This window comes from Gallus gallus, chromosome 1 (genome assembly GCF_016699485.2).
Source record: "Gallus gallus isolate bGalGal1 chromosome 1, bGalGal1.mat.broiler.GRCg7b, whole genome shotgun sequence".
Taxonomy (NCBI): domain Eukaryota; kingdom Metazoa; phylum Chordata; class Aves; order Galliformes; family Phasianidae; genus Gallus; species Gallus gallus.
The window spans coordinates 124,534,587-124,555,415 of NC_052532.1; the positions used below are offsets into that span (position 1 = coordinate 124,534,587).

At 53.3% G+C, this 20,829-nt stretch overlaps 2 protein-coding genes across 3 annotated transcripts; both read right to left on the reverse strand.

Moving 5' to 3' along the window:
- Window positions 1-7,760: 7,760 nt before the first annotated feature.
- Window positions 7,761-13,092, reverse strand: LOC768434 (maestro heat-like repeat-containing protein family member 2B). The gene is made up of 13 exons (XM_046909397.1): window positions 12,680-13,092; window positions 12,263-12,382; window positions 11,940-12,062; window positions 11,662-11,817; window positions 11,318-11,440; window positions 10,927-11,006; window positions 10,376-10,511; window positions 10,167-10,259; window positions 9,685-9,771; window positions 9,384-9,507; window positions 9,061-9,170; window positions 8,448-8,600; window positions 7,761-8,191 (listed from the first exon to the last, which is right to left on the reverse strand). The coding sequence occupies exons 1-13, from the start codon at window positions 13,010-13,012 to the stop codon at window positions 8,042-8,044; spliced, it is 1,788 nt and encodes a 595-aa protein (XP_046765353.1). The 5' UTR covers window positions 13,013-13,092; the 3' UTR covers window positions 7,761-8,041.
- Window positions 13,092-18,785, reverse strand: LOC121109301 (maestro heat-like repeat-containing protein family member 2B). Of its 2 annotated transcripts, XM_040662465.1 has the most exons (15): window positions 18,619-18,785; window positions 18,202-18,323; window positions 17,920-18,042; window positions 17,381-17,780; window positions 17,047-17,198; window positions 16,527-16,670; window positions 15,903-15,995; window positions 15,552-15,621; window positions 15,323-15,436; window positions 15,165-15,238; window positions 14,713-14,832; window positions 14,460-14,567; window positions 14,108-14,267; window positions 13,940-13,980; window positions 13,092-13,703 (listed from the first exon to the last, which is right to left on the reverse strand). In XM_040662465.1, exons 6-15 carry the CDS (start codon window positions 16,635-16,637, stop codon window positions 13,104-13,106), a joined length of 1,491 nt encoding a protein of 496 aa, XP_040518399.1. In that variant the 5' UTR covers window positions 16,638-16,670; window positions 17,047-17,198; window positions 17,381-17,780; window positions 17,920-18,042; window positions 18,202-18,323; window positions 18,619-18,785; the 3' UTR covers window positions 13,092-13,103. The 2 variants fall into 2 exon arrangements, with proteins under 2 accessions (XP_040518399.1, XP_040518410.1); XM_040662476.1 differs by having other exon boundaries at window positions 16,527-17,198.
- Between the last annotated feature and the right edge of the window lie 2,044 nt (window positions 18,786-20,829).

Consider the following 20,829-nt stretch of genomic DNA (forward strand, 5'->3'; position numbering starts at 1 on the left):
GCTTTTATTTCTCTCAGAATCTGTGGCAAGTCTCTGTTTTCATTTATAGGATATGAGAGTAGAGCTTCTAGAGTACCCATCTGGCCTGTCAATGTTTATTCTTTTTCACTGTGGTGAGGCTATTGACGTTTTCTGGGCTTTTGCTCTGGAAAACTGAGTAGTCCATGATGAACGTGTGCCACTGCTATTGCTAGGGAAAGACGTTAAGATCCTTTGGTAGGAAGACAGGTGATTTTCTGTCTGGCATGGAGTTGTCATTTCACTCACTGGTCAAAACTCTAAGGTAAGTACAGCCTTTCAGAGCTCTTGTTAAATGCACTGCATTAATTCACAGTGTCTCCCTTAGCTTCTCATAATGTTATCTTGCTCTTAATCAAAGCTTCTGTTAAAGCTCATCTCTTCCTATGTTCCCTTGCACAGTTGAATGTAGATCTTTCTTTCATAATCTTCACTGTTTGCAGTTTAATCTGCATTAATATTTGACTTTATTGCACAGTAATATTCACACACAATGAGGGCATTTATGATCCTGCAAAAGCACCATCTTAAATACAAGACATGGGAATTTTTTTTTGGAGGCCCACCCCTAGCCTTGCAAGACTTGCGGCACCAGCTCCTTCACAGTGTGATTCACGGACATGAAGTTAGGAACCTGTTGCTAACAAATGCCAGTCTTCTGCATTGCACCAATAGTTCAGCAAAGGGATTCAGGACCAAAAGTTAGCTTTCGGGAATAATATGTCCTTAATTTGGGCTTTATTGCACTTTATCTACAATATCTACGTGGGGAGTCTGGGTGAAAACTGACCGATCTGTTTAACTTTACCATGTTAGTGGCTAACCTTTTACAGTTTTAGAGCTGTTTGCAGAATATGACCCTCCTGCAGTGCACAAACCCTCTAAAGTCCTTTGTCAGCTAAACTGCAGTTGTCAGACATGAGGGTTATGGGAACGCTACAGACTAACTTTGTAGGATTTGCTCCTGTCTTTGTCATTAGTCAAACTTCTAACACTGGTTAAAATGTACATTTTGTAACTTAATAATTCTAAACTGGAAAATTAGACCACAAAACTGGACACTGAATAAATTTACTCCTTTGAATATGGTCTCTGCACCTTAACAAAACACATCACAGTGAGTTAATAATTACTATTTTTATACTGTGTTATTTTATGGAAAGTATCTCTCACCAGCAGGAAAGTACAAGGACTTCTAGGATTCACTGGGGTATAATGAAAGTTGCCAAAAATGTAAACTAATACAGATTTTCTTATGAACCATGAAAATATTATGTTTAAACTAAAACTGTAACCTTTAGCCTTTGTATGAGAACAGCAAAAATATGAACAGGGATTTTAAAAAAATGTGTGTACGTAGACATCTGAGGTCTCAGGCCTTATTTTTTTATTAAATAAATAGGGTCCGAGACCTCAGATGGCTAGAAAATACCAGCCAACTAAACTAACATGAGAAGATCAATGGATGATCTGTAAGTGGAAAAATTCTATTCTGATTAAATCTACACAAAGGATCCCTCTTTTTCCTTCCCAAATGCTTTAGTGTACATTTAATTGCAGCAAGATACCTTTTCACCTCCATTAGGACATTTTTTTTTTCTGGGATTTTTCCATTCTGCTTTTACTTCCTCCACTCAGGAAGTCAACAGACTGTAGCCAACATACCAGCAGTACTCTTAGGACAGCAGTGACCTACCCAGCATTCAGCATCCAGCAACAAAGTCAAGACAAAAGAAATAGTCACCTTGAGAGTCAAAAATAGTAAGCTCCCAGGATTCTGTTAGAATACCAGAGTATTGAAAGAGGCCAGGATATCATTTCAGCTTTCTAGACCAGCTGTGGGGGTGTACAGTCAAGCCAGAAAGCTTATGAAGAACAAAGGCAGTAAAACCAAACATAGACAGTTCTTTGAATCTGTGATCTTTCCTTGCTTGATAAAGTTCAGTTGTAGAATTGAGCTGAAACTGTTTACTGAGCTAATTTATACTAACAGTTAATTTTGACAACAACACGAGCCATTTTTTCTCATTTTGAATTTTAACCAAAAGAAGCCCTATTTTGAGGATTGGGCACAAAAATCCAGAAATCTTTGAATGTCTTAAAAACGGGATGCTGTGACTTTTCTATTTTGAAACTCGTTTCCCATTCAGAGCAGAGCAAATCTTTTTCTTTCTTTTCTTTTTCTTTTTTAACTAAAGGGAATAAAAGGGTTAAATAACCTGAAAGAAGAAAAGGATCAAATGAATGTTCGGCCTGACCCCAGGCATTTCTTCAAGGTTTTGTTTCAATAACCCAACTAAAATATCCCTTGTTAACATGATTCTAAGTACAAGGTACCTTAACAACAATTCCCGGGAGATGTCGTAACACCTTTGTCAAATTCAGTTTAATGTCAGAGTGGCTGAGAACATGTTCATTCTATGAAAAAAGGTACTTTAACATTTCCATCCTAATTTTGGAAGAAAACAAATGTTGAAGTATTAGAATTTCCCCCAGGATGAAAATTCTAATATTTTGCTCAGCTCTGGTTTCCAATAACTCTTACACTTTAATTTTGTGATATTTAACTTAATGTTTCCCATGTGAGTATTATAGCACTAGTGGGTAAAACTTTAGTCACCTCACAGATTAGGCATGCAAAGGAAAACAGTTCATATATGTACAGGGACAGATTTCTGCCTTCACAAGTGCCTTCCTCTTGTTTCCCCTGCTGATGAGATGTCAGTTTATTACAGACTTGATGAATGGAGTTTCCTTTCTCAGGAAACAGTAGTCAGGCCTATGGAAGCGCTTATGTAACGTACGTTCCGCTCCATGGAAGTTTGCTCATTATTCGTTCCTGTGACTGCAATCAGGGACAACCTGAAGGGAAATGGTGAAGTGCTGCTGCAAGGGCATTAGTGGGAAACAGCCCTTAGTAGTTCTGGTCTTAAGAGTTTTGAAGCCACAGTCAACCCCTACTTGCACCTCTGTGGCGTGCTCAGTGAGATAAGTTCTGTGCTGTTAACCCCTGCATGCTCAGAAAATCTGATAGAACCTGCTTTGCCTGCATGAGTAGGGCAGCCTTACATACACGTGCACTGAAATTGGTTCCATTGCATGCAGCATACAAAATCTCTCTTAAGGGCATGAGGCTTTTTCCTATCAGGTAAGGTCCTAGGCAGCCCAGGTCCAAATTTGCTTCTGGTACTAGGCACTTACTAAGGCTCTGGGGAGATCTCATTGTGGCCTTCCAGTACTTGAAGGGAGCATATAAACAGGAGGGGGAATGGCTGTTTACATGGGTTGATAGTGATAGGACAAGGGGGTAATGGTTTTCAACTAAGACAAAGGAGATTTAGGTTAGATATTAGGAGGAATTTTTGCATACAGAGGGTGATGACACACTGGAACAGGTTGCCCAGAGAGGTTGTGGATGCCCCATCTCTGGAGGCATTCAAGGTCAGACTGGATGTGGCTCTGGGCAGCCTGGTCTGGTGGTTGGTGACCCTGCACATAGCAGGGGGGTTGAAACCAGATGATCTTTGAGGTCCTTTTCAACCCAGGCCATTCTATGATTCTATGATCTTGAGGGAGGTGGGAGGCAAATGGATGAGGCCAGGCTCTTCTCGATGGTGTGTAGTGATAGCACAAAAAGTATTGACTTAAAACTTGTACATAGGAAGTTCCGTACTAACGTGGAGAGGAACTTCTTTACGGTAAGGGTGATGGAGTCCTGGAACAGGTTGCCCAGAGAGGTTGTGGAGTCTACTCCTATGGAGATATTCAAGACCTATCTGGACAGCTAGCTGTGCCACTTGTCGTAGGGTTCCTGCTCAAGCAGGTTGTCCCCTGCCGCCATTCCCCTCTGGCATTACTATGCAGTTCTGCTTGGATCATGGCAAAAGCTGTAGGGCTGCTCGTTCTCCAAGTACAGGACAGCTTCCAGAACTCACAGGCAATGAGTGTTCCTCACTGGCCTCTCTCCTGGTACGACAGCACTATCTGCCTACTACTGCTGCTAAGACGTTCCTTTTGCCTTGGAAAAGGGATTGCCTCTGCCAAATCCATCCCATGCAATTAGCACGTGGTGCTGTGCTCTTTTCATTTTGACACAGGAAATAGAGCATAGGTTTCAAGACTGCCCAAAATTCATCCACTTTTTTGTTTCTTTGTGGCTCCATTTTCCGTTGACATAAATACATTACTGGTCAATTTTCAAATGGAACATGGAGAGCTGCAGTCTAAAGTCTGTTCTCTTCATTAAACAGTAGAAAAAATAAAATAAATAAGTTTTGTTACTTCTTGTATTATCTGATGCATTTTCTGAGGGCTGCTCTGAAAGTAATGCCTCTCATTGTATGGTGTTGGCCCATGACGTCAGAGGCGGATGTTGGTGGTGTGTAGGTGATGTAGGGGTCGAACCTTCCCACCAGTGTTCCATGACGTGTTACTGCCGTGTGACAGATGGCAGCAGAGGGGCAGTCTGACAGTGGGTCTGACGTGGAAGTGCACATGAAGCAGAGGTGTGTCACTGAACTCCTCCATGTGGATACAATGTCACCCACTGACATTCATGGACACACACGGAGCATTGGAGAAGACCAAGCAGTGGATGTGAGCACAGTGAGGCTGTGGGCAGTGGCAACAGCAACAATAGGTCAGCTCCTGCTGGTGCAGATTGTTACAAACACAGCGTGCAGGCCCTTCCTCATCACTGGTGGAAAGGCAGAGCTCAAGGTGGTGAGCTGAGAACATGAAGAGGTTTCAAGAGGGATTACAGCTTGACTGCGGGGAACCATTTTCAAAGCGAGTTGAAGCAGGATTTCTTTCCAAAAGTCTGGCAGCCTGTATCTGGATGGCGTAGATGTTGGCATTAAGGGGCTGCATGGCCCTGGGCAGCTGGGAGCAAGCCTGAGCCTTGCTGCCACTGGGCGCATGCACTCACACGAACAGGTGTGTACATGTGCGTGCGTGCAGATGCACGCACGACTGCCCGAGTGACAGAAGATACAGAGAAGACAGTGTTACTGAGTGCCTTCTCTGTCTCTGTCTGTACTGCTGGAGGCTGTCCTGAGGAGCCCTGTACCCTTGAGGCCCCAGAGGAAGTCAGGATCAAGGAGTTGTTTGCCTCAGTTGTTGAGGACTGGGTTAAGGAGCAATTAAACAACCTAGACATCCCTAAATCCATGGGTCCTGATGCGATGCAGCTGTGGGTGCTGAGGGAGCTGGCAGAAGTCATTGCTAGGCCGCTCTCCGTTATCTTTGGTCAGCTGTGGGGAACGAGATACTATGGACTGATCAGCCTCACCTCCATCCCTGGAAAGGTGATGGAAAAACTTATCCTTGGCACGGCCTCTGGGCATATCAAGGCTAAGAGGGTCATTAGGGGCAGTCAACATGGCTTCACCAAGGGGAAGTCATGCTTGACCAACTTGATAGCTTCTTATGAAGATGTAACCAGGTGGATAGATGATGGTAAAGCAGTGGATGTGGTCTATCTAGATTTTAGTAGAGCATTTGACACCGTCTCCCACAGCATCGTCGCAGCTAAACTGAGGAAGTGTGGTCTGGATGACTGAGTAGTGAGGGGGACTGTGAACCATCTGAAGGAAAGAAGCCAGAGAGTTGTGGTCAGTGGGACAGAGTGAGTCCAGCTGGAGACTTGTACCTAGTGGAGTTCCTCAAGGGTTGGTAGTGGGACCAGTACTATTCAATATATTCATCAATGATTTGGATGAGGGAGCAGAGTGCGCTGTTAGCAAGCTTGCTGATGACACAACACTGGGAGAAGTGGCTGACACGCTGGAAGGCTGTGCTGCCACCCAGCGAGACCTAGACATGCTGGAGAGTTGGGCAGGGAGAGATTAGATGAAATACAGCAAGGGCAAGCATAGAGACTTGTATCTGGGCAAGAACAACCCCAGGTGCCAGTATAGGTTGGGGACTGACCTGCTGGAGAGCAGCGTAGGGAAAAGGGACCTGGAGGTCCTGGTGGACAGCAGGGTGACCATAAGCCAGCACTGCAAGAAGGCCAATGGCATCCTGGGGTGTGTTAGAAGGGGTGTGGTTAGTAGGTCGAAAGAGGTCCTCCTCCCCCTCTACTCTGCCCTGGTGAGACCGCATCTGCAGTATTATGTCCAGTTCTGGGCCCCTCCGTTCAAGGACAGGGAACTGCTTGAGAGAATCCAGCGCAGAGCCACAAAGATGATGAAGGGACTGGAGCATCTCCTTTACAAGGAAAGGCTGACGGAGCTGGGTCTCTTTAGCTTGGAGAAGACTGAGAGGTGGCCTCATTAACGTTTATAAATACGCAAAGGGTGTGCATCAGAAGGATGGAGGCCGGCTCTTCTCAGAGACATCCAGTGATAGGACAAGGGGTAACGGGTGCAAGCTGGAACATAGGAGGTTCCACAAAAATATGAGAAGAACCTTCTTCATGGTGAGGGTAACAACACTGGAACGGGCTGCCCAGAGAGGTTGTGGGGTCTCCTTCTCTGGAGACATTCAAAACCTGCCTGGACACATTCCTTTGTGACCTAATCAAGGCATTCCTGCTAAAGTGGGAGGATTGGACTAGATGATCTTGCAAGGTTCCTTCCAAACCCTGACGTTTGGTGATTCTGTGATTCTGTAACTGGTACGGAGAGGAGACAGCAGCTATTACAATGAAGACTTAAAAATATATATATACTCTTTTCACTTCTTAGCCAGGATTCTGGCATTTAATTTTTCAAGATAAACAAAACATTTTTTTAGCTCATCTATCCTTCTCTTCTCTTCTCTTCTTCTCTTCTCTTCTCTTCTCTTCTCTTCTCTTCTCTTCTCTTCTCTTCTCTTCTCTTCTCTTCTCTTCTCTTCTCTCTTCTCTTCTCTTCTCTTCTCGCCTCGCCTCGCCTCGCCTCGCCTCGCCTCGCCTCGCCTCGCCTCGCCTCGCCTCGCCTCGCCTCGCCTCGCCTCGCCTCTCCTCGCCTCGCCTCTCCTCTCCTCTCCTCTCCTCTCCTCTCCTCTCCTCTCCTCTCCTCTCCTCTCCTCTCCTCTCCTCTCCTCTCCTCTCCTCTCCTCTCCTCTCCTCTCCTCTCCTCTCCTCTCCTCTCCTCTCCTCTCCCCTCGTCTCCCTCTCCCTCTCCCCTCATCTCCATCTCCATCTCCCTCTTCCCCCTCCCTCTCCCTCTCCCTCTTCTCCATCTCCCTCTTCTCCCTCTCCCTCTCCCTCTCCCTCTCCATCCCCCTCTCCCTTTCCCTTTCCCTCTCCCTCTTCCTCTTCCTCTTCCTCTTCCTCTTCCTCTTCCTCTTCCTCTTCCTCTTCCTCTTCCTCTTCCTCTTCCTCTCCCTCTCCCTCTCCCTCTTCCTCTCCCCTCGTCTCCCTCTCCATCCCCATCTCCATCTCCCTCTCCCATTCCCTCTCCCTCTCCTTCTTCTCCATCTCCCTCTTCTCCCTCACCCTCTCCATCTCCCTCTTCTCCCTGTCTCTCTCCCTCTCTCTCTCCCTCTCCATCTCCCTCTTCTCCCTCTCCCTCTCCCTCTCCCTCCCCCTCTCCTCTCCCCTCTCCCTCTCCCTCTGCCCTCTTCTCCTCTCCTCTCCCCTCTTCTCCGTCTCCATCTCCCTCTCCCATCCCCTCTCCCTCTCCCTCTCCATCTCCATCTCCCTCTCATTCTTCTTTCCTTTTCCCTCCTTTCTCTCTTCTCTTCTCTTCTCTTCTCTTCTCTTCTCTTCTCTTCTCTTCTCTTCTCTTCTCTTCTCTTCTCTTCTCTTCTCTTCTCTTCTCTTCTCTTCTCTTCTCTTCTCTTCTCTTCTCTTCTCTTCTCTTCTCTTCTCTTCTCTTCTCTTCTCTTCTCTTCTCTTCTCTTCTCTTTTTCTTCTCCCTGCTGCACCACTGAAGAGAAAACTCTCTTATTCTCCTCCATGTTTCGCTGGAAAAAGGGTTTCTCAAGTCATGACTGAGTAATTTTCACCTTGCTGCTTCCTCCCAGGATCCCTCTGGCAGAGGCAAGCTACAGCTGGGACCGCAACAACAGCAAAGGCCAATACCTGTCTGAGGGCTCACAGCTGGTGGAAGAAGCTGTCAATTGTGATGTTTGCGTGACAGCGGGTGAGGATGGCCACCGCCTGGCACAGGAATGGCATGAACGTGCTGTGCTTCATGGACGATATGCAGCTGCGCAGGATGTAGATGATCGGTGAAAGATCAAGCTGAAAGAAGAAGGGGAGAAAGAATGACTGGCTGCATCCTTGACTCTGCAGGACCTAATCATGGACATTCAGCACATGAACAGTGCCTGCTTCCTTGACATGCCGCCAAGGCCTAGGCCTAAATTTCACACCAACCACCCTGTTCAAGCCCTGGCTCTGCGCTCAGGCTGTGCTTCTTTAGCACAAGGGGCAAACGGCACAAGGTGTAGTGCAACAGCCAACAAAAGTCCCAGGCACGTGGAAGAAAGTCTCTTACATCCCGACAGATGTCCTTTCCATACATCTGCAGAAAGGTGATCATCCACTTGCCAGCAGCACGCACACGCATTCCTTTGGCCTTCCGGAAGGTGTCCTTGATGGCCATCATGAAATCTATGGTGTGTTCCAGGGAGAAACTTCTGCACACAATCTGCAGAGAAATGAGAAGCAGGAGAGATCCCATCACTGCTCTGCAGCAGCTCTTCAAAACATAAAGCACTCTTGAGTCTTAGTTCAGCAGCTTGCCAGTCATTCAGGTGGCAATCACAACGCTCCTGCTGTCTTTACTGTGCTATGTATACATAAGGTGGTTGAGCCTTCTCAGCTTCTCCACCCATGGTGTTTGCTTACATGCAAAGCCTACCTCCCAGCAGCCACAGCCACACGCACACACACACACGCACACACACACACACACTCGTCATAGAATCAGCTCCTTGCTTTGGGTGCCTTAGGGCCAGACATAGCTCAGTGCCTCCTGCTACTTGCTGAGAAAAGTGATCTCAGGGTGACAGCTCATTCTGGAAATGGTGTGAGAGGCTGGGGGGAGCAGAGGGACGTGCAAAAGCCTGTGCACTGAGATCGCACCACCCCTTTTTGAGTCCACTTACCCGCGCGATTTTGGAAGAGGTCTGGAGCTGACAGACGGTGCTGCAGTCATTCAGCCCCTCACACAGGCTCCCGATGTCTCCTGTCTGGATGACTCTGTTGGTCGCCTTGGCTGGAAGGAGCACAGGGAGAAAAGGGAAGTCATGCTTCTGGAAACGGAAGTGCTCTCCCCTGCTCAGAAACAGGGGAGAGACAGAGGACAGGGTGGAGAGAAGAAGAGAGCTGCGCATGGTGCCTCTCCCTCCTGTAAACCGGGCCCAGCCCGTGGGGTTCTGGTAGTGCTGCGGAGGAGAGCAGAGGGCTGGCGCACGCCTGCTCTACTCACCTTGGATTTGGAGAAGGGAGCTCAGACAGGTGACGGCCAACTGGCGGGATGTGGGCATGGGGTCACACATCAGGGGCACCAGCAATCCCACCAAGGAGCCAAAGTGCTTGCAGGCACCTCCTCTCTGCAGGGATGAGAGGCAGGAAAAAAGCTGTAGGCAGCCCCAGCTCTCCCTAGCTTCTCCCGCCTGTGCCTTCCCCACGGGGTGGGTGTCACAGCATGCACAGCTGAGTGGAGCTCGCCTGCCAGCTCAGGGGCACCGGGGAGGGAGCAGGGGCATGTGGTGGGGCTCTTTACTCACTCCATGCTCTTCACAAGCAGCCAGCAGCTGGGAGAAGGTCTGCAGGGCCCTCTTGCGCTCCCACATGTTGTCTGATGTCATTGATCTCTGCAAGACATGGCGCAGAGCATCTGTCTCACTGCGGACATCTTTTCTTTCCCTTCATGCCAGCCCTCTCCCAGTCCATCATTTCCCAGCACTTTCTCTCAGGTCCTGCCCTGTGGCTCCACGCAGCCCCCCACCTCGCTGAGCACCAGCACTGCTGCCCCCGCTCTCTGCAGACACTGCTGCCTCCTAACCCAGGAGCTTTTCCTTGGCTATGGCCTGCCAGGGGCTGGCTCCTGCCTTTCCCCCTGCAGGGCCCATTTCTCTGCCCATTTCTGAGCTCGCACTGAGCTGGCACGTCAGCAAGAGATCCCCTCTCATCGTCCTCTCAGTCCCCAGATCTCTGTCTCCGCTATCAACAGGCACCATGCTTTCTCCCTTGCCCCACATGTACTCACATGGACTATGTTCTGGAAGAAGCCACTGGTGGTCTCTGTCTCGAGCAGGACCACCATGAGCCGGCCCAGAGCTTTCAGTGATGTTTGCAGAAGCTGAAAGCAGAAGAGGGGATTGAGCTGTGGCATCACGGCTGCTGCCAGAGCACAGGTTGTGTGTGCTGAGGAAGGGCTCCAACCGAGAGGTGGCTGTGAAAGTCACGGCAGGTTACCTGCAGGTACTGAGCTGCTTGCTGTGACTTCCTGATCTTCAGCATCATCTCCGCTGAAGGGTATGTCACAATACTCTTGCAGCACAGAATCAACATGTCACACATGTCCTTGGTTCCTACAGAGGGCTTCAGCTTGCTGACAGGACAGAAAAAAGGAAGAGAAAGCAGAAAGGGCCTTTAGCAGTGCTCTCCAGGCTGGTTCAGACAACATCAGAGTTTCTTCTAATGGACAGCTGCAAAGCCAACATCCCCAGCCTGAGCTGCTGAGCACTGTCTTCAGTTCCAGCATCACCCACCTCCTCCCCGGCATCAGTGAACCACCTCCCGCTCTGAAGGGAAGGAGACCCCAGGTCTCCCTTCTCTTCCCTGCCAGGGGACAGGAGCACCAGGGCCTTTCTCCCTCCCAGAACCTCAGCTTCGCTGGGCACAGCAGCCCAGCCATCTCTCCTGCAGCAGTGACTCCCCACCCCCTGCCCCCTCCAGGCCTTTGGGAGCTACCCAGAAGGGAATCCACCATCCTGCCTTGCAACCCCAGAGGCTCCCACCCTTACCTCAACTGCTCCAGGGCCAGAACCACCTTGAGGGGCACTGGGGATACAGGGGTGCCCAAGTAATATTTCTTCAGCAAGTCCTGCAAGTCCCAGAGAGACACTGTCAAAGCGGGCAAGGGGCAAAGCGAGAGTTCTTCCGCCAGACCCATAGGCAGACACAACTGCCACACACCAGCCCCATCACTCGCGCATTTCCCACAGAGGCAGAGCAGGATGCAGCAGATGCACAGTTGGTGGACCTCGCCTGCTGCCCAGCCGCTGCCTGCCAGCACACAAGGTCCCCACCAGCTGGAGACGTGTGGCTGAGGGAGACCTGTATGGCTCCGGGGAATTGAGCCTCGTAGCACAGCCCAAAACTCCGCTGCAGACAGCCCTGGCTCTAGGCACTCACCGTCAGGATCTCCAGCAGCTTGCTCTTCAAGGAGGGGTTAAAGCAGGCCGAGTCACCCACAGCTTGGAAGGCAGAGCTGAAGTTGGTGATGCTCTGCAGCAGCGCAAGCGTGTTCTGCAGGTCCTGAGGCCCAAGAGAGAAGAACATTCTTTCAACTGCGGGAAGGGCCAAGGGCTGCAAGGGGAACACGTGGGGGCAATGCTAAGGGAAGGGCTTGCATCTTCATCTGAGCACAAACCAGTCCCCGAAGGACCTTTGGAAAGAGAAGGCCCATCTCAGCATCCCCCCACGTGGAGGGGCTGCAGCTGGGTGCTCAGACACCCCGGCACGCTACGAGCTCTCACCCGGCAGCTGCAGCTGTAGAGCAGCAGGATGTTGCCCACGATGTCTCCCTCCAGGCGGGCCAGCAGCTGTTCCTTGGAGGCACGCAGTGCCAAGCTGCCGTGGGCGAGGATGAGAGCGCTGCGTGTGGCGTGAGCTCTTCTGCTGTCCAGCTCCATCTGTGTGGGGAGAAATGCCTTGAGACACTCGCTCAGCAGCCCCCGGTGCCCCACGATGCACCTGGGCTCCCAAGTGAAAATAAGGCAGCAGAAAGCCAAGATGGAAATGCATTAAGCTTCACCTTCTTGCGTCTGGGAATCCTCCTATTCTGGCCTTTGCACAGCCTGGACGCAAACATGGTGAGTGTGTCCAGGACTGTGTGAAAGTTGCTCTCAGCAGCATGGCTGAGAAGAGAGATCATTCCCTGCACAAAAGAACAAGGGGCAGTTGGCGCAGGCCTGAACCTACTGGTACGGCCAGCCACAGTGGCTGGGCTGGTCCTCGCCTGAGGGAAACAGTGCAGCAGTGAGGAGATCGAAAGGCCCGGAGCAGGGCCAGGAGAAGCCCTCTGCCCAAGGGACAGACCGGGGATGCTGGCAGAAGCTGGCTGGGAGGAGACCTCACCTGGGCCTCAGATGGCTTCTCTGCGTTTGCTTCCTCCAGGTGTTGCAGGAGCTTCTCTTGGATGTGGAGGACTTCCTTGCAAGCTCCCAGCACTGTCCCCAGAGCCTTGTACAGGAAAGACTGCATGGGAAGGGAAGAGAAGGGATGGGAAGGGAAGGAAGAAGCTGAGATGTGGCAGCAGCCTGACCTGCTGGGAGAGGGCCAGGTGGGAAGGACCCACGCTCCCTGAGAGACGCTGAGAGCAGGTGCAGGGCCGAGCTTTAGCCACCCCCAGGCAGTTTGCAGGGAGAGGCCCTCTGGGGGGCACGGGCCAGGGAAGCAGCGTGAGCAGCCCGCGTGAGCAGAGCACCACCTGCAGCCCCAGCCTCAGTTGGGCACCTGCGACTGCACCGCTGGGTAGAGCTGGAAGGAACCCACCTTTTCTCCAGAGCTGCTGGGAGACTTGCTCAGCCACTGGCTCAACTTGCAGCTCAGGCCCTTGGTCCAGGCCTCATCCTCCATAGTATCCAATGACGCCCCCAGGAACTGTTGGAGAACAGGAGAAGCCAATGGTTCCTCGCCCTTTGCCTCTTCCCACATTGCCGCATTCTGCTGGGGAGAGGTGCCTGGAAGAGCAGACCCTCTCCCGGCTCCACCCAGCATTCCCTCCCTTATAGCCGCCTGCTGCTCTTCTCCTGGGACCCCCCTTGGGCTTGGGACAAAGAGGAAGAGGCAGCAGCACAGAGGCGTGCGGCCGCTCCACAGCAGCATTTGAGAGGCTGTTCCTGTCTTGTATGGGAACGGGGCTCCTTGAGACAGGCAGACACTTCTCTGCACCGTGCCTTCCGGAAATGCTGTACCTTTAGTAGACGCTGCTCCCACTCTGCAGAGTCCAGGAAGCTCTCATCTTTCCCTGCACAGCAACAAGGAGCAAAAGACCCTTGCTTGGGATCAAGCCACAGAGGAAGAGCTGCTGCAAGCCTGGTTTGCCTGGGCACTCGGCACTGCCAAATTGGGACCCGCACACCCTACACAATGTGTGTCGACCTGTCCCTCCCCACAAACACTGTCCCAGCAGGAACACGGAACTGCTCCAAGACTGCTGTCTGAGGGGACACGAAGGGCCCATCCGTGCCCTGGAATGGGCAGATCCCTGGGGGGAAAGGTCCCTGGGCCTCAGTGCTGTCTCCCTGGAATGGGAACAGCAGCAGAGCAAGTACTGGGCTGCAGGCAATGCTTCCCCTCTGCCACGCTGCAGAGCTCCATTTTCACTCCCCCCCCTTCCCTGCCTCCACCTCTCCCTCCCCGCCAGCACTTTACCTTGGAGGCACTGCAGCAGCAGGGGGATCTCAGCGGCCCACATGGCCCCCACAGCTCTGTGGATCCTGCTGTGGAGGTTTTGCATGAGCAGCAAGGCAGCGGCTTGGAGTTCGCTGCCTGCAAAAGGGCTCCCTGCCACCACCTGAGTGAGAGCAAGGAGAAGTGGGGTCACTTCTGCAGCAAGAGCAGCAGCTTCTCCCAGGAGGGAAGCAGCTTGGCTCTGCCCTGGCAGTCAAGGAGCAGCCAGCAACTTTGCCCATGGAGCTGCAAGCCCGGGAAGAGAATGGCATCCCCATGGGTGAGGCAGGCGCTGCCGTGCTCGGCCATGCTGCTTCCTCCTCGGGGCTCACGGCACCGGCCTCTGGAGCATCTACTCACCAGCAGGCGTGCCAGCAGTGTCTGGGGAGTCAGCAGTGGGCCTGTGGGGAGAATGAAGTGCTGAGTGAGACGCCAAGACACGCTGTGCTCCCCCACGTGCACCTCCGCTGTCCATTCTGGGTGCTGTCACGGGTCAACAGAGCTCACTGGGGGAGTTTCTGCTCCTACCTTGAAACATGGAGCTGAGGAAATGGGGATCCAGTTCTTCCACCTCCCGCACCATCAGGTCCCCTCTCTCAGCCAGCGCTTGGACACAGCGGGAGACTGGGATCAGCATGCCGGTGTACTGGGCTGGCACCACGTACAGCAGCAGCCGTGGCCACAGGAGCTGTAGGGAACGAGGCGGTTGAGCATTGTGTCGGCATTCCTGCCTCCGCTCAGAGATGAAGAGGACTCTGTGAATTTCCCTGAGTCTTGTGTGTTTTAGAGCATGTTGGAGCAGAGACCGGGGGTGTTGGAATGGGATGAGGAACACGTGGTGTGAAGGCAAGGAGCGGCAGCAGGGCAGATTGTGACTTACTTTGGTCATCCCGCTCACAGAGACATCCAGCGACCCCAGGATGTCCATACACAGCTCTTGGAGAGCTCCTTCTTCCTGGGCTTCCTGGGCAGAAAGGTCTCCAGCTGCCTGCACAACAGTGTTGTTGGAACGCTGGTTACTCTTAGTTCTCAGGAGCCTCTCAGGAGGCTCAGGTGTGGCCCCACCAGTGCTTCTGTGCCAGCCTCTGAGCAGTACGGGTCTTCCAAAGGAAGATGCTGCCCAGTGTCCTTACCCTTCTTCCCGTGGTGCGGCTGAACTCACTGAAGATGTGCCCCACCACATCCCAGGCTGAGCAGCTCCGGGCGTTAGCACTGAGCACATCCTTGATGAAGTGCAAGATGGCCCTCCTCACCTGTCAGGAGTCAATTGTGGGTTTGATTTTCCTGCTCAGAAGGCAAAGGGAAGCCACCTGCTCACTGGGGCAGCCCTTTGGGCATGAGCAGAGGCAACAAGAGCAGAGAGGAAGCCTTGGCTCCTCAGGTGAGGGCCAGGCCTTAGCACCAGGCTGTGCACTTTCCATGCACAGCACAGGGACCTGCCCGCTCCACTCTGTCTGCTCTCCCCACAGGAGCCATCGCAACCGTGTGGTCAGTGCCCCAGCACCTCCCTGGGCACCCCAGCCCTGCCTGTGTTGGCAGCAGCATCACCACCCCGACAGCGCTTTCCTTTCCCACGTCAGCTCACCTGCACCCTGGGGTCGCTGCACAGACACTGCGCAGCCTCCACAACCTGGGGCAGCTTCTCTGTCATCATGGGCTCTGCAAGAGATGCGCAGAAGCATGCGTGGAGGCACAACCCAGATGGCAAAGGGATCCCTGGAAGTCCCGACCTGTGGTACTGACCATCAGAGCGAGCCAGAGCACCGAGCAGACCCAGGGCTGCCACGCATCCAGCCTCCCACTCATTGCCCAGCTGTGACTGCAGAAACAGGACCGTTTCCTCGGGGCAGATTCGGGCTGCGGGGAGGAAATCCCGCACGGTGTTAGCAAGAAACTCGCACCCATTCCAGAGGTTTGTGAGAGAGGTTTTGGCCAGGGCACCGCCGAGCATCGCCAAAGCTCCTCTCCTTACCCTGCAGCAGGATGCAGTGGGTCAGCTCTGCTCTGTCAGCCTCGCTGTGCTCCTTGGTGTCATCAGAGAGCTGTGGGAACAAGGTCCATTGGAGAAAATTGCATCAGTGCTGAGGATGGAAAAGAAACTTTGCTGCCAGCTCTCATCTCCCTTGGCACTCTCAGTAAGAGGACATGCAGACAAAACACAGCCTGCCCCACAGCATCCGTGGGGGCACGCACACGGCTCTGGAGCAGCCACGGGCATGCAGGAGCTAAGGCTGAGCAGCTGTCAGAGGCTCGGAGCTTTGAGTCCTCCCGGGACGTAGCCAAGAGGGAAACTGCTTTGGGCGCAAGGATAGGCTCCCCTTACCTGGTAGAACACGGCACTGGTGATGGCCAGAAACTTGTCCTTAGGGATGACCGATTGAACTCCCTCTAAGGCCTCCAGGAAGATATTGAGGCTCTGCAAGAGACCAGGAGAGGAAGAAAGGGCCTGAAGCCACATCTAGCCACCTGGGAGCAGAGATACCGATTCCCAATGGTTTGTCCGCTGGGAGAGCTCCCGCACAGGCGTTCTGGTTTGTCCCCGCCTCCCAGCAGCACCAAGAGAGCCCCTCGCTCTCAACCGAGCCCTGCTTGGGCATTGGTTGCAGACATTTCCCACCCAGCAGCCCTCTTCTCCCCCATCAGATGCAACTGGACGTGGTCCCCCTGGTTGTTAGCACAGAGCTCCTGAGGCACCAGAGCCCCACAGTGGTGGTGGTGGTGAAGCCTCCCAGCCCCAGGAGGTGGGCCCCGGTGACTCCTGGCTCCCGTCTGGCTCCTGTCCGGGTTGTTCCTTCCTTGACTGAAGAGCTCAGGAAGCCTCAGACCTCCCTTGGACACCTATTCCTTCTTTCTCCAAGGGCTCCTGGCCTCCTCCCTGCGTCCCACTGACCCCTCGTGGCACTTGCGCGAGACCCACATCCACACTGAGCCCTGCAAAACATCTCACCTTGGTCACCCTGCAGGTGTCTTGGACCTCCTGACACGGGTGCACGAGCCGGAGAAGCTGCTCCCAGATGTGCTCTCGCCACAGCTCCTCTTGAAGGAGGACAGCCATCATGGCAGCCACAGCCCCGAGGACGGCCTGTTTGTCCTGGAGAGGGGTGGCAGAGGCCCAGCATCAAAGACTGAATGTCTGCGGTCTGCCCTTCCTACAGGAGGGCTTTCTCTTTCTCTTTCCCTTCCCCGTTCCCGTACCCCTGTGCCCAGTAGGAGATGGGCTCTCTCTGGAGGGCGAGGAGCTTTTCCCCACACCTTCATCCCCAGCTATCCCTGCCACAGTGCTGTGACATGCGGCTGCTTCCTGGCAGGGAGATCCAGCCCCAAGCACAAAGCCAGTTTGGGGCCCTTTGCAGAGCCAGCCCACTCCCTCTCATCACCCTTCTGCTCTCAGCCCGCTGGGCACAGACAGAGCTGCCGACACCGATGTCCCCGCTGCCATCCCGGGCTGGGAATGCAGCAGTGCTCACCTTTTCCTCCTTGCAGTCCTGCCAGTTCCTCAGCACAGAGCAGAAGAGCTGGGAAAGATTCTTGTAGATCTGCTCCGTCTCCGTGGCAGGCCAGGGACATTGCTTTCCAGAGCACAAGTGAGCCTTGACTCCTTCAAGCCATTGTTTCACAACTGAAAAACAAAACAAAACAAAACAAAACAATAAATGAACAGTCCATTAAAAAAATAAAATTTAAAAAAAAAAAAAAAAAAAAAAGGACGAGAGATTGAGAGAAAAGGGAGCCTGTGAGAGTCTGCAGCAGAGCGAGGTGCAGGGGCTGCCCCAAGCCCCCCTGCTCTGGGCCGGCACTCACCAGCACAAGCGATGCGCAGGGTCCGGCCGCTTCTCACCCAGCCCACCACACTGCGCAGGCCGGCCAGCGTCAGCCAAACAAGGAGATGCACTGTGGAGCTGCAGAAGGGAAGGAGAAGGCCGTGGTCAGAGCCCCGGCAGCGAGGGAGGAGGGGCTGCAGCCCTGCATCCCCCAGCTCAACGCAGATCACGCATAGAGGGGCGAGACCCCTTCAGGAGGCTGAGGGCACTCTACCGTAGCTGCTGAACAGTTTGCTCAGGGTGATGAGCACAAACTCCTTGGACATCTCCCCCATGGCCTTCAGGTGGCCCTGAAGCTCGGCCATCACCAAGGTGAAGTGTGTCCGGGCCAGAGCCACCAGGGCATTGCTGGCAGCCATCCGCACGCTGTCTGGCACGCCCTGAAAAAGAGCCACTGGTGACACGCGGCACAGGAGACTGCCTGAGGCCTTCCCTTGGAAGGGCTAAGCCACTGCTGTCCGCCAGCAGAACACCATCAAGGGCAGGCAGCTCCCTTTGCCTTTGGGAGCGACCCCTCACCTGGGCTGCTGTCAGGTCCTGGGACACCTCAGCCAGCAGCCGGTTCACCACTCCGCACGGCGGGCGGCTGTCACCTTCGCACAGGACGTGCTCCAGCTCGCAGTACGCCTGCGCTCGGTCACCCTGGGGACAGGGATCAGTCACCTTTTGCTTTGCTCTTGTTCCCGGGGAGCCGCCCGCTGCCACCCATTGCTGTGCCAGTGTGCTGCCAGGGCCTGGCACCCCACAGGGCCATGGCACTGGGGCAGGGCAAGGGCTGATGGTTGGATGTCCCCATCTCACCTCCTGGTCTTGCAGGCGCTGCAGCAGCAAAGTCACGGCACAGGGGGGGACAGGGCTTGCCACCCTGCCTCTGGCCCTGCGACGCGTACGTCTGGGCACGCAGCCCACACAGGCAAAGAGACCTGGAAGGAAGGAGCAGAGCAGCTGCCACTGGTGTTGCTTGGAGCCAGGGCTGAGCATCCGGCCAGCTCTGGCAGGAACCCAGCCCCACAGCGTGGGGTGGGCTGTGCCGGCACATGTGTGGTCGGCAGGGAGAGGGGAGAGAGCCTTCCCCTTGCTGGGATACTGGGGGCACCACGGTGGGCGGCTGCACTCGGCAGGGCAAGGACAGTGCTAATGGCATGCCCTAAACAGGCATTGGTGGCACACATGTGCTCGGGCAGCATCACGGTGTCCAGAGAGGTGGAGGGACCTCACCTCGAAGGGCTCTCAGCCGCTCCATCACAGCAGGATATCTCCAGATAGACACAATGCTCTCTCTGGGTCCTCTTCCTGCGCCTCTCACAAGAGACTGGGCCACCGCTCCCACCGCCGCCACAGGGGTGTAGGTGGCAACAACTGTGACATCACACCGAGGAGTGTCACCTCACCGAGAATGACGTGCCCTGGGCTGGGGACCAGACTGCATGCTGGGCAACCTTGCTGGCCCCAGAACACAGCATGTTTTTGTGATCTTGTGAGGACTCTTCAGAGAAAATAACATTGCCAAGAGCCCGACTTAAACCTTCCTGCATCCCTCTAGAGATACCTGCACCCCCTTCTTCCCTACAGTGCCTGTATAGCAATGCACACCACATGGGGAATAAACAAAAAGAACTAGAGATCCGTGCGTGCTTACAGGGGTGTGATCTCATTGCAATCACAGAGGCATGGTGGGACAGCTCACACAAGTGGCATGCTGTTGTGGATGGCAAGACAAGGGGAGGTGGTGGACTTGCTCTGTATGTGAGAAGCTGCTAGAATGCATTGAGCTCCACTGTGAGGGGGATGATGAACAAGTGATGTATCGTGGTGAGGTTGTCCCCTGCTGCTGTTCCCCTCTGGCATTACTGTGAAGGTCTATTTGGATCATGGCAAAGCTGTGGGGCTGCTCGTCCTGGTACAGGGAGGCCTCCAGCACTCACAGGCCGCAAGCATTGCTCACTGGTTCTCTGCTGGTATCACAGCACTGTCGGCCTATTACTGCTGCTAAGACCTTCCTTTTGCCGTGGAAAAGGGATTGCCTCTGCTAAATCCATCCCATGCAATTAGCACGTGGTTCTGGTGGTTTCTTTCTCATACAATCTCAGAACTATAGAGGTTGGAAGAGACCTCTGGACATCATTGAGACCAACCCCCCTGCTAAAAGCAGTTCCCTACAGGAGGTTGAGCAGAAGAGTGTCTTGGATCACCCCCTCAAGCTGCTGGCCGCACTCTTTTTAACGTGCCCCGGGATACCATTGGCCTTCTTGGCCGCAAGGGCACACTGCAGGCTCACGGCCACACTGCTGTCCACCGGGACACCCAGGTCCTTCTCTGCAGAGCTCCTCTCCTGCAGGTCAGCCCCTAGCGCAAAAAACGCGCAGCTGTGCTCTTTTCATTTGGACACAGGAAATAGAGCATAGGTTTCAAGACTGCCCAAAATTCATCCACTTCTTTGTTTCTTTGCGGCTCCATTTTCCGTTGACATAAATACATTACTGGTCAATTTTCAAATGGAACATGGAGAGCTGCAGTCTAAAGTCTGTTCTCTTCATTAAACAGTAGAAAAAATAAAATAAATAAAATAAGTTTTGTTACTTCTTGTATTATCTGATGCATTTCTGAGGGCTGCTCTGAAAGTAATGCCTCTCATTGTATGGTGTTGGCCCATGACGTCAGAGGCGGACGTTGGTGGTGTGCAGGTGATGTAGGGGTCGAACCTTCCCACCAGTGTTCCATGACGTGTTACTGCCGTGTGACAGATGGCAGCAGAGGGGCAGTCTGACACAGTGGGTCTGACGTGGAAGTGCACATGAAGCAGAGGTGTGTCACTGAACTCCTCCATGTGGATACAATGTCACCACTGACATTCATGGACACACACGGAGCATTGGAGAAGACCAAGCAGTGGATGTGAGCACAGTGAGGCTGTGGGCAGTGGCAACAGCAACAATAGGTCAGCTCTGCTGGTGCAGATTGTTACAAACACAGCGTGCAGGCCTTCCTCATCACTGGTGGAAAGGCAGAGCTCAAGGTGGTGAGCTGAGAACATGAAGAGGTTTCAAGAGGGATTACAGCTTGACTGCGGGGAACCATTTTCAAAGCGAGTTGAAGCAGGATTTCTTTCCAAAAGTCTGGCAGCCTGTATCTGGATGGCGTAGATGTTGGCATTAAGGGGCTGCATGGCCCTGGGCAGCTGGGAGCAAGCCTGAGCCTTGCTGCCACTGGGCGCATGCACTCACACGAACAGGTGTGTACATGTGCGTGCGTGCAGATGCACGCACGACTGCCCGAGTGACAGAAGATACAGAGAAGACAGTGTTACTGAGTGCCTTCTCTGTCTCTGTCTGTACTGCTGGAGGCTGTCCTGAGGAGCCCTGTACCCTTGAGGCCCCAGAGGAAGTCAGGATCAAGGAGTTGTTTGCCTCAGTTGTTGAGGACTGGGTT

Bases quoted from the DNA above. Each gene is read 5' to 3' on its own strand.
- LOC121109301 (XM_040662465.1), bottom strand. From the start codon at position 16,637: ATGATGGCTGTCCTCCTTCAAGAGGAGCTGTGGCGAGAGCACATCTGG. The intron at 15,437-15,551 runs GTAAGGAGAGGA...TCCTCCCCGCAG, and splicing joins CCACTGCATCCTGCTGCAGG to CCCGAATCTGCCCCGAGGAA. The intron at 14,568-14,712 runs GTAAGGACACTG...ACTGTTGTGCAG, and splicing joins GCCGCACCACGGGAAGAAGG to GCAGCTGGAGACCTTTCTGC.
- LOC768434 (XM_046909397.1), bottom strand. From the start codon at position 13,012: ATGCTGCTGTGGAGCGGCCGCACGCCTCTGTGCTGCTGCCTCTTCCTC. The intron at 12,063-12,262 runs GTGAGGTCTCCT...TCTTTTGTGCAG, and splicing joins AGAAGCCATCTGAGGCCCAG to GGAATGATCTCTCTTCTCAG. The intron at 9,171-9,383 runs GTGAGTAGAGCA...TGCTCCTTCCAG, and splicing joins CTCCCTTCTCCAAATCCAAG to CCAAGGCGACCAACAGAGTC.